The sequence below is a fragment of the Danio rerio genome, chromosome 23, assembly GCF_052040795.2.
Source record: "Danio rerio strain M-AB ecotype USA chromosome 23, GRCz13ab, whole genome shotgun sequence".
Lineage (NCBI taxonomy): Eukaryota > Metazoa > Chordata > Actinopteri > Cypriniformes > Danionidae > Danio > Danio rerio.
Window position 1 is genome coordinate 47,140,001 of NC_141043.1, and position 12,518 is coordinate 47,152,518.

At 34.9% G+C, this 12,518-nt stretch overlaps 2 protein-coding genes across 4 annotated transcripts in view; one reads left to right on the top strand and one right to left on the bottom strand.

Annotated features, from left to right (window-relative positions):
- e2f1 (E2F transcription factor 1) overlaps positions 1–10,737 on the bottom strand; it is a 23,125-nt gene extending 12,388 nt beyond the window's left edge. For both annotated transcript variants that reach the window (XR_015523985.1, XM_087307778.1), the window contains exons 1-4: positions 9,619–10,737; positions 6,477–6,579; positions 2,797–3,016; positions 354–506 (exon numbers count right to left, since the gene is read on the bottom strand). Coding sequence is in view for 1 of the 2 variants with exons in the window: in XM_087307778.1 (XP_087163904.1) it covers positions 354–506; positions 2,797–3,016; positions 6,477–6,579; positions 9,619–9,861 (719 nt within the window). In the remaining variant the exon portion in view is untranslated. The remainder of the gene's footprint in view (positions 1–353; positions 507–2,796; positions 3,017–6,476; positions 6,580–9,618) is intronic.
- A 1,584-nt stretch (positions 10,738–12,321) lies between these two features.
- znf341 (zinc finger protein 341) overlaps positions 12,322–12,518 on the top strand; it is a 29,921-nt gene continuing 29,724 nt past the window's right edge. The window contains exon 1 of one of the 2 annotated variants that reach the window (XM_087304881.1): positions 12,322–12,376. In XM_087304881.1, the coding sequence (XP_087161007.1) occupies positions 12,346–12,376 (31 nt within the window). In that variant the 5' untranslated portion in view covers positions 12,322–12,345. 2 annotated transcript variants of the gene reach the window in all.

Consider the following 12,518-nt stretch of genomic DNA (forward strand, 5'->3'; position numbering starts at 1 on the left):
GACTTAGTCCTTTTATTAATCAGGGGTCGCAACAGCGGAATGAACTGCCAACTTTTCCAGTATGTGTTTTACACAGCGGATGCCTTTCCAGCCGCAACCCAACCCTGGAAAACACCCATACACTCTCTTTCACACACATATACTACAGCTGATTTAGCTTATTCAATTCCCCTATAGCTCATGTCTTTGGACTGTCGGGGAAACAGGAGCACCCGGAGGAAACACACGCCAACACTGTGAGAACAGGCAAACTCCACACAGAAATGCCAACTGAATCCCTCGGGGTTCGAACCAGCGACCTTCTTGTTGTGAGGCGATCGTGACGCCACTAACACTGTGCAGGTAAAGGATATTTCTTGTTGTGTGTGTCCTCAGTGAGGAGCCGTAGCTGTAAACTGCATTTATTAATGAGTTCGTCCAGTTTCTCCTCGGCCTCCGTCAGCTCAGAAACCTCCTTCTGCAGCTCCTGAAACCTGGCCAGAGATGCGCCGTCGATACGATTCCCTCTGCAAAACCACACAAAACCATAAACAATCACAGAGTATATGCGGAGACATTTTCATAAACTAATCTTGATTCATCAAAACTAAAACATACTCTAAATCTACAAAAAAAATTCAAGAACAATTTAAATTAAAGCTGCAAGCAGCAATGAAAGGGACCTCGCACCCGAGCTCACCGCCGCCCGGTGGCCTTAGTATAACAGAGAACAGCGAACAATAATAATTTAAGCTGATATATATATATATATATATATAAAACCTGGGGAAAAAAAAAAAAAAAATCACAGATTTATGCCAAACTTCTTCCTGTCAGCAGGTGGCGCTATGACTGTGACTCAAGATTGGCATGTAGATGTCTTCAGAAGAGAAATTTCAATAAGTCATGTGAAATTTCAGGCAGGTCAGACATTGTGTAGTTGAGTTATAAGTACTTCCTGTTCCATGGCGAATCACTGAGGTTTGTCAGGCCGCCACGGACACGCCCTTCAGCAAAACTCTAGATCTTCACAATATATCATCGCTAGAGCTTTCAGATGACACCTTGCAAATTTGGTGCTGATACAATGAAATTTGTAGGAGGAGTTTGTTATGGTCTAAAACATGTCATTTCCTTTCGCCAGCAGGTGGCGCTATAACTGTAACTGGATATTGGCATGTAAACATGTTCAGGTCAGGACTCTTAACAAACATGGAAATTGAGGCAGATCGGATAATGCATGCCTGAGTAATAACAACTTTCTGTTTCGTGGCGAATCGTCAAAGCCACGGACACACCCTTTATCAAAAAATGTTGATTTTCAAAATTTAACATCGCCAAGGCATTTAGATGACAAAACCCAATTTTGGTGTTGATCGGATGAAATTCCTAGGAGAAGTTCGTTAAAATACAATGTCTGGAAATGTCAAAAACGCCACTTTTTCGGCGCAGGAAGTTAAAAATATCCGACTTCCTATTGGGTTTGACATTCCCCTCCTAGAGACTTTTTGTAGTTTTTAGCCCCTTGAAACAGAGTGTGAAGGGGAAGGGCTTCAAAACGTACCCCTAAGAAATGGGACAGCACTACAACACTTACAATTCAGTTGATTGGACATGATTTGAAAAGGCATACACCTGTCCATATAAGGTCCCAGGGTTGACGGTGCATGTCAAAGCACAAACCAAGCATGAAGACAAAGGAATTGTCTGCAGACCTCCGAGACAGGACTGTCTCAAGGCACAAGGCTGGGGAAGGTAACAAAAACATTTCTGCTGTTCTGAAAGATCCAATGAGCACAGCGGCCTCCATCATCCGTAAGTGGAAGATGTTTGGAGCCACCAGGACTCTTCCTAGAGCTGGCCGGCCATTTAAGCTGAGTGATCGGGGGAGAAGGGCCTTAGTCAGGGAGGTGATCAATAACCCAATGGTCACTCTGTCTGAGCTCAAGAGTTCTTCAGTGGAGAGAGGAGATCCTTACAGAAGGACAACCATCTGTGCAGCAATCCACCAATCAGGCCTGTATGGTAGAGTGGCCAGACGGAAGACACTCCCCCCTGGAATTTACCAAAAGGCATCTGAAAGACTCTCAGACCATCAGAACCTAAACTCTCTGCTCTGATGAGACTAAAATTTTAATTTTTTGGAGTGAATGCCAGGCGTTACGTTTGGAGAAAACCAGCCAGCGCTCGTCAATAGGCTAACAGCATCCCTACAGTGAAGCATGGTGGTGTTGGCATCATGCTGTGGGGATGTTTTTCAGCAGCAGGAACTGGAAGACTAGTCAGGATAGAGGGAAAGATGAATGCAGCAATGTACAGAGACATCCTGAATGAAGACCTGCTTCAGAGCGCTCTTGAGCTCAGACTGTTTTTTCCAGCAGAACAATGACCCCAAGCACATTGCCAAAATATCAATGGAGCGGCTTCACAACAACTCGGTGAATGTCCTTGAGTGGCCCAGCCAGAGCCCAGACCTAAATCCTATTGAACATCTCTGGAGAGATCTGAAAATGGCTGTACACCGTCGCTTCCCATCCAACCTGATAGAGCTTGAGAGGTACTGCAAAGAGGAATGGGCAAAAATTCCCAAAGACAGGTGAGCCAAGCTTGTGGCATCATATTTAAAAAGACTTGAGGCTGTAATCGCTGCCAAAGGTCCATCAATAAAGTGTTGAGCAAAGGCTGTCAGTAGTGATGTACAAGTGATTTTACAGGGATAAAGAAAATTAGTATCACAAAATTAGTATATAGTAGTGTAGAAACAAACACAACTACACTCCACATTTATATAAAGCAGTAACGTTCTGAAAGACTCACAGCCACTGGATGTTGTTCTTGGACTTCTTGGAGATTAAGTGAATGCCCTCCAGGACGTTGGTGATGTCGTAGATGCGTCGCTTCTGGACGTCCAGCACCTGTGAGGCCCAGTTCAGGTCCACCACGCCGTCCGGAGACTGAGCCAGGAGATCCAGAAAGCGTTTGGTGGTCAGATTCAGAGACGTGTCGTAGCGGGATTTCTCCACAGCCAGCTTAGGCACTAAAACACACAGATAACATGAGAAAAGGGGTTTATATCAATACTGTTGAGTAGAACTGTGCAAAAAATCTATATATATCACAAATGTGCATATTGCTATATACAAATCCCAATGGCAGATTACAATTTAAATGATGATTTTCAATACTTTAACACCTTTGACAGGGTTTACTATTTTGGCAAGAGCATTAAAGCTCATTTATTTTTCCATTTCTGCAGCGATGCTATATTGATGGGGAAATCAATAGTTTTTATATAAAAAACTACTATAATTACATTTTAAAACATTGTTTACAATAATTCAACATTTTGGATTAGAAAAAACATCAGTCATATTCAATATTGTTTTTTTTTCTATGTTTTTTTTAATGTTGGCCTTTTCTAAATGTACTTATTTTAGGCACTTACCCATAAGTAGGCCCACACGGAATCTGGGCGCACAGAATTCCGCAGATTTTCCGCAGATTTCTGCAGATTTTTAGCCAACTATTAATTCTGTTTACTTACTTGAGTAAATGTGTAAATCTGAATTTATTCAGTAATTTATTACTTTTTATTTAATATATTTAGGTTTTAGTTATGATACTCCGCTGGATACTCCCAAAATAATTCCGCAGAAATCCACCACAGATTTTTACCAAAATTCTCAGCAGAAATAGCAAAAAATGTCCGGTGATTCCGTCTGGCCCTGGACATAAGTAATACTTAATACTGAATATTTGATACCAGCAGAAGCCTAATGTAATTCAAAGACAGTAAGATTACATTGGGTCAATATCATGATAATACCCTATATTATAATAAAAGCTTTAATAATTCACAATAAGAGTAATAATAATAATACCATATATATATATCGTGACTGAGCATTCAAGCTCATTTATTTTTCCATTTCTGCAGCGATGGCTATATTGATGGGGAAATCAACAGTTTTTATATAAAGAACTACTATAATTACATTTTAAAACATTGTTTACAATAATTCAACATTTTGGATTAGAAAAAACATCAGTCATATTCAATATTGTTTTTTTTCTATGTTTTTTTTAATGTTGGCCTTTTCTAAATGTACTTATTTTAGGGACTTATCCATAAGTAGGCCCACACGGAATCTGCGCGCGCAGATTTTTAGCCCATTATTAATTCTGTTTATTTACTTGAGTAAATGTGTAAATCTGAATTTATTCAGTTTTTATTCAGTAATTTAATACTTTTAATTTAATATATTTAGGTTTTAGTTATGATACTCCGCTGGATACTCCCAAAATAATTCCGCAGAAATCCACAGATTTTTACCAAAATTCTCCACAGAAATAGCAAAAAACGTCCGCAGATTCCGTCTGGCCCTGGACATAAGTAATACTTAATACTGAATATTTGATACCAGCAGAAGCCTACTGTAATTCAAAGATAGTAAGATTACATTGGGTCAATATCATGATAATACCCTATATTATAATAAAAGCTTTAATAATTCACAATAAGAGTAATCCAAAAGTAGTCTGATTACATTAAGTCAATATTGTGATGAATATATGAATAATACCATATATATATATCGTGACTGAGCATTCAAGCTCATTTATTTTTCTATTTCTGCAGCGATGGCTATATTGATGGGGAAATCAACAGTTTTTATATAAAGAACTACTATAATTACATTTTAAAACATTGTTTACAATAATTCAACATTTTGGATTAGAAAAAAACATCAACATACAAAATCATGCAATCACTCAGTTTCCATTTGGCTTAAGGCTGATTTCTACTTCTGCATTGAGTGATCAGCATGACCCATGGTGACTGTGCATAGCTCTGCATTTATACTTCTGTGCTCTGTTTGTGTTCCTCTGTACTGCTAAAACACTAGCAGGCAGTAGGTTGTTATGTTCCTCTGTGTTGAGTTTCTTCACTGGTGTTTTGCTTTTTCTGAACGCTACCGTAATGTTCAAGTAGATAAAACTCGCTTATTCTGAGGCTGGAACCTGTGGACATGCAGCAACTTTATTCATAAGGTAAACACAAAGCGACAGTTGCCATGCGGAGCTCCTCCACAGAACTTGACACATTCGTAAACACTTACTCCATCGGACTCGCAGCTCTTAGCACCGCCCACACTTGTCACAGCTACCAAGCCAACCAAGTACAGAGCCTGTGCTACACGTTGTTGCGACGTGTAGTTACAGTAGTTTAAGAGGTGCGCGTCAGCGCCAGCCACACAGACATCCCAAGTTGGGAGAAGTCCTGGGGGAGACTGAGATGATTTACGGGAGGTTACGGGAGATGTGCGACATGTGAAGACTGGGGGGGAGGCATGACATAGTTGAATACTGGAAGCGAGGAGGGATACGGTGGAGAGAGGTGAGAAGGGTGCACAACGTATTTGAGGATCGGGAGGGAGACGCGCAATTTCCAGCAGATTGTCATTCGTTTGCGAGCAAACGAGCATCCGGGAGACTTGGGATGTCTGGCCACGGCGAGGGCTATGCGACCGCGTGCGCTTGCATACATACGCATACATGTGCGCTTGACGCAGAAGTATAAATCAGCTTTAGCCTTCATGCTCTGATTATCAGGTGGTGCCAAAGCCGAATGAATCGCCAATTATTCTGGTATATGTGTTACACAGCAGTTGCCTTTCCAGCCGCAACACAGTACTGGAAAACACCCACACTCTCACATTCACACACACTCATATACTACAGCCAAATTAGAATCAATTCCCCTATAGCGCATGTGTTTGGACTGTGGGGGAAACCTGAGCACCCGGAGGAAACCCATGCCAACACGAGGAGAACATGCAAACTCCACACAGAAATGCCAACTAAAAAATATACATGCTTACTTAAAATAACCAACTATAGGACTACAGAATCTTCTAATGAGTAAAACTGCTTCAGCAAATGTTCCCGAACAAAATGTAGTCTAACATTCAAAATTAGAAACTCTATTAAAATGTTTTGCACTCAAGACGTTAATATATATTCAGAATTTACATAGTAAATGCTAAATTAGACTAATTTCTGAAGGTCTTTTGAAATAATAAATGATAAAGAAAATAATTTCTTTCTTTTTTCTAAAAGAAAATGATGAAAAAATACTGAAAATATCTGCTTTGAGACTAAAGTTTTTTTTTAAATATGCAAATATATTGTGTTTCCCAGTACTGGGTTGTGGCTGGAAGGGCATCCACTGCGTAAACCAAATGATGGTATAGTTGGTGGTTCATTCTGCTGTGGCGACCCCTGATAAATAAGGGACTAAACCAAAGGAAAATTAATAAATGAAATATATTGCAAAATGTTATTTACTTCTATTTTAAAACATAATAATATTTGAGATTAATATAATTTGCACAGCTTTTTCCTTTAAATAAACAAGCACCCCAAACTTCTGAATTTCTATTTTGACCACAGAAATATATTATTTTTATCATGATCATTTTAGTAATCATTCATACCTCTGGGAGGTGCGGGTGTGGCTGGAGGTGTGGGTCCATTTGAAGCGGTTCGAGAAGTGCAAATGTACTGATGATCGCTGTCTAAATCCAACTTTCTTTTCACCTACAATCAAAAATGCACAAACAAAAACACATTAAATGCACGTAGACTGATTAAAGTAACTAATGTGTCATAAAACAACGTTACAAAACCTTTAACCGCATGCCAGTAATTGAGTTGTTATTGTTAAGTGCTCTTATGATCACAGTGAAGGTCAGAATGTTAATGAACCGACAGTTTTGATTTAAAATGAAAGTGGAAATTCTGAATGGGATTTTATGGGTAGTACGCATGGGATTCATCGTTGTGTGGTGAGAAGAGCTGGGTAGACATGAATTATATGATCACTTGCTTTACTTCGGGTTTGTCCCTAATTCATCAGGGGTTGCCACAGTGAAATGAACCACCTATTACTCTGGCAAACGTATAATAAATATGCAAATTTTTCTTTTTACAATTATATTTTGTCATTAAAAAAAACCCAATGTTTATAAAAATTATTTATCGTTCACAATGTTTTTCACTCATACAGTCATATTGGATATATATTTATATATATATATATATATATATATATATATATATATATATATATATATATATATATATATATATATATACATATATATATATACATATATATATATACATATATATATATATATATATATATATATATACATATATACATATATATATATATATATATATATATATATATATATATATATATATATATATATATATATATATATACATATATACTTGATACTGAATATTTGATACCAGCAGAAGCCTAATTTAATTCAAAGATAGTAAGATTACATTGGGTCAATATCTTGATAATCATAATAAAAGCTTCAATAACTCACAATAAGAGTGATCCAAAAGTAGTCTGATTACATTAAGACAATATTGGGATGAATATAAATATCTTGATAATACAATATATCATTATGTATAATTAATGTAATCCAAAAGTAGTCAGATTACATTATTATGTCAGTATTGCGAAAAATATTAATATCATGAAAGGTCAATATTTTAATAATACAGTATACTGTGATTGGGAATAATGTAATCCAAAAGTAGTCAGATTACATTAGGTCAATATCATGATAATACTTTATATCATGATGAAAAAATTCTACAATTAATCACAACAAGAAATTTAATATGGCAGAAGCCAAATGTAATCCAAAAGTAGTCCAACTACATTAAGTCAATATTGCGATAAATATTAATATCGTGACAAGTTAATATCGCGATAATACAGTATTTTATGATCAAGATGAATGTAATCCAAAAGTAGTCTTATTACATTAGGTCAATATTGCGATAAATATTAATATCGTGACAAGTCAATATCGCGATAATACAGTATATTATGATCAAGACGAATTTAATCCAAAAGTAGTCCGATTCCATTAGGGCAATATTGCGATAAATATTAAAACCGTGACAAGTCAATATCATGATAATACAGTTTATTATGTTCAAGATTAATGTAAACCAAAAGTAGTCAAATTACATCGGGTCAATATTGTGATAAATATTAATATCATGATAGGTCAATATCATAATAATAGCATATATAGTTGTTAGGAAGAATGTAATCCAAAAGTAGTCAGATTACATTAGGACAATAACGCGACAATACCTAATATTGTGATGAAAGCTTCCATTATTTACAATAAGAAACTTGATACCGGCAGAAGTCTAATGTAATACAAAAGTAATTAGATTACATTAGGTCAATATTGCGATAAAAATTAATATCATGATAGGTCAATATTATGATAATACTGTATATTGTGCTTAAGAATAATGTAATCGAAAAGTAGTCAGATTACTTTAGGACAATAAAGCGACAATACCTAATATTGTAATTTAATATGGCAGAAGCCAAATGTAATCCAGAAGTAGTCCAACTACATTAGGGCAATATTGCGATAAATATTAATATCGTGACAAGTCAATATCATGATAATACAGTATATTATGATCAAGATTGATGTAATCCAAAAGTAGTCAGATTACATTGGGTCAATATTGTGATAAATATTAATATTGTGACAAGTCAATATCATCATCATACAGTACATTATGATCATGATTAATGTAATCCAAAAGTAGTCATATAACAACACTTCAATATTGTGATAAATATTAATATCATGACAGGTCAATATCATAATAATACTCTATATCGTGATTAAGATTAATGTAATCCAAAAGTAGTCAGATTACATTAGGTCAATATTGTGATGAATATTAATATTGTGATAATACAATATATCATTATGAAGATTAATGTAATCCAAAAGTAGTCAGATTACATTATGTCAGTATTGCAAAAAATATTAATATCATTAAAGGTCAATATTTTAATAATACCGTATATTGTGATTGGGAATAACGTAATCCAAAAGTAGTCAGATTACAGTAGCTCAATATTGTGATAAATATTAATATCATAATAGGTCAATATCATAATAATACTCTATATCGTGATTAAGAATAATGTAATCCAAAAGTAGTCAGATTACATTTGCTCAATATTGTGATAAATATCAATATTGTGACAAGACAATATAGTGATAATACAGTATATTATGATTAAGATTAAAGTAATCTGAAAGTAGTCAGATTACATTAGGTCAATATCGTGATAATACTTTATATCATGATAAAAGCTTCTACAGTTAATCACAACAAGACATTTAATATGGCAGAAGCCAAATGTAATCCAAAAGTAGTCAGATTACATTAGGTCAATATCGTGATAATACCATATATCGTGAAAAAAAGCATTAATTATTCAATTTGATACCGGCAGAAGCCTAAAGTTATCCAAAAGTAGTCTAACTCCATCTATATTGTCTAATATTAAGTCTGATATAAATACAGTGATAGATCAATATCGCAATAATATTGTAGCTACATCGTGATTACAATTAAAGTAATCCAAAAGTAGTCAGATTACATAACCATAAACGTGTAATCTAAGAGATTATATTACGTATTACAATTGCTATCATGTAATCTGCAATCAGTAACTGATATCTATTGATTAGTAACCCAGCTAGGCTGGTTTCGTACCGGCGGGCGGCCCAAAATCGGTCTCCGGTGGTCTGGCAGGCTGGTGGTCCCAGTGCTTGTATGATGTGGCGTTGCGAACAGTAAAATGTCACCCGTAGCAGTGCTGGTGGTGGCCGTGCCAGGAGTGGAGATGATGACAATTTGATGATCTTCGCTGAGATCAATACTGCCATTGTTCAACAGAGACTCGAAATCAGCCAGCAGGTCCTCCGAGGTCTGACCCGAAATAAAACCCTCAGACATATCGGGCTGAGACAGCAGGGCTCACTCGCTCTCTGGGCTTACCGTCAATGCTTATGGATGAAAGTGCATGAGAAATAGCCTATTATTCTAGCTAACTATACTAGTTGGTTTATTGGGATGATCCATGTTCTGACAGGTTCCAGATCAGTGCACGCTCTTAAAAACAGGCCTTGACTGGAGAACATATGGGTGAAGCACCCAAAGCACAACAAGGCCAGAATGTAGGTCAACTTCAGTTTGCCAAGCAAAAATATGATCTATACTTAATTTACATTAATGTAAATGAAAGAATGAGAGTATACATGCTGTTTATAAACATTTAAGATGATAAAAAGCATGCATGATGGACTTTTTGAGTTATTCCTTTGTTTAGGGAAGTGCTACTGAAAATGGCTGAAAAGCATAATAAATGGAGTCCAGTATAAATAAACATCATCGCTCACAATCTGCAACGCCATTTCAGTCTTTAAAGTGCATAAAACATGGTATCGTTCAAATTAACTTTTCAAATATCGATATATTTGCGATATTACAAACTAACAGCGTTTGTTTCAACATGAGCACATGTAAACGTGTTAGAAAAGAGTGTATATATTTGAGTAAACAGGCTGTAGAGAAGTAAATATAACAATATATAACCCGATCCGGATGTAGAACAAAGCCAAAGTCCTGTTTCTTCTCTCTTCGGCCACTTTAATCCAAAATACCACCCGCTTTTGTTGTTTTTAATGACTCCATCCAGGAAGTATTGCCTTTAACTCCAAATAATTTCCAGATCCTGGCTTATTTAATAAATAAATCCATTAAAATGCAGGAAAGGTGCGGCCCGGCTGTCTCTGCGCGCGGTGCGGCCGGAATCGCTGTTGTTATTGTTGTGTTGTTTTGTTCCAGCTGATCGGAACCTGCTCAAAGGTTTACGCGCCAAATCTTTTTTGCCGCGAAACTGGCACGTGCCAGCGTGCCGCGTGTTGATTGGCGAAAAAGTTGCGCACACGTCACCGTTCCCACGTCGTTGGTTGGCTGGAGCAGCTGTCGCTCAACAGGGCCCAGTTTCCCTTTCTTTCCGAGTTTGTAAAAACAAGTTTGAATTGAAAACCATATTTTTAAATCCTCCGCTTTAATTCGAGGCGTTTAATGATGATGGTGTCGGAGAAACTGTGTTGACGTAAAAATGGTTCTAATTGATCAGATAGAAATATTGTTAATACGTATTTAAGTGAATAACCAAATGATCCATATACTTTCGCTACACGAAGTTTAATCTATCTATCTATCTATCTATCTATCTATCTATCTATCTATCTATCTATCTATCTATCTATCTATCTATCTATCTATCTATCTATCTATCTATCTATCTATCTATCTATCTATCTCAAATGCTTAACAAATAAAAATAATATATTTAATAATATCTACAAATATACAATATACAAAAATAATAATTAATATTAAATAATTACAATTATAATAACATTTGAATAATACTAATACTGTTTAGGTTTAATAATACATTTATTAAAAAATAAATAATACTTTATTTTTATATCTATCTATCTATCTATCTATCTATCTATCTATCTATCTATCTATCTATATATATATATATATATATATATATATATATATATATATATATTATATTTTTGAATATTGAATTGAATATAAAAAAATCACACAAGAATAATTACCAACAAAATGAAAAAAAGTTCAATATTACAATTGATATTGAACCTATCACCAATATTATCTGAACTAACTACAATGTAACACAATATAACTTGATGTACAAATGTATCCCCTGAAAAGTATTTATGATGGCAGCTCTTTTTTCAATTATTATTTTGTATTATTTTTCCTTATTTTTTTTATATTATAATTTTTTAAATGTATTTATTCCCTCATCTGTAAGGGGTTAAATCATTGGGGAAGGGGTCTTTTCTAAAAAAAATTAATAAAGTAAAAAAACAAAAAACTATTGATATTAAATTAAAAATTAAACATAACATTTTAATAATGTAATGTTACTATAATACTATAAAATCACTAAATAAAGCGTATAATTTTATTTATATATAAAACAACAATTATTGTTAATAATAAATACATTTTAATAATATAAATGTGTGCACCATATAATATCATTAGGATAGATTTACACAAATCTTAAATGTTATTCTATTATGAAACCAATTAGAAGTTTTGATTTATTTAAATTAAACAAATATAAAATCTTATTTCATTGTATGTAATGAAGCCTTGATTTCACAACAAAAGTAAAATATTTGATATTATCATTTCACACAACCACAAAATAGCATAAATTATTGTACTAATTTGAATATATGCATATTTAAAACCATAAATGCAACTCTTCCTTGACGAAACTGCATTACAAACACCATCAAGTAAACTTTGTGTGAAGTGTGAATATTATTTTAACAAACTCCGCCCACCGCTGGCGTTAAACAGAGGAGCTTCAAGATGGCGCAGGCAATATTTGAGGTTCTAGAAGGTATTAATGCACTTTATTTACAATCCTGCACACAATATAATGCATTATTTTATAATTACACTGAAAATGCATGAGCGCGCGAGACAAATAACACAAAGAAGCAAAATTTGCACAGCTGTTTCGCTTTGCGTAAATGACAGGG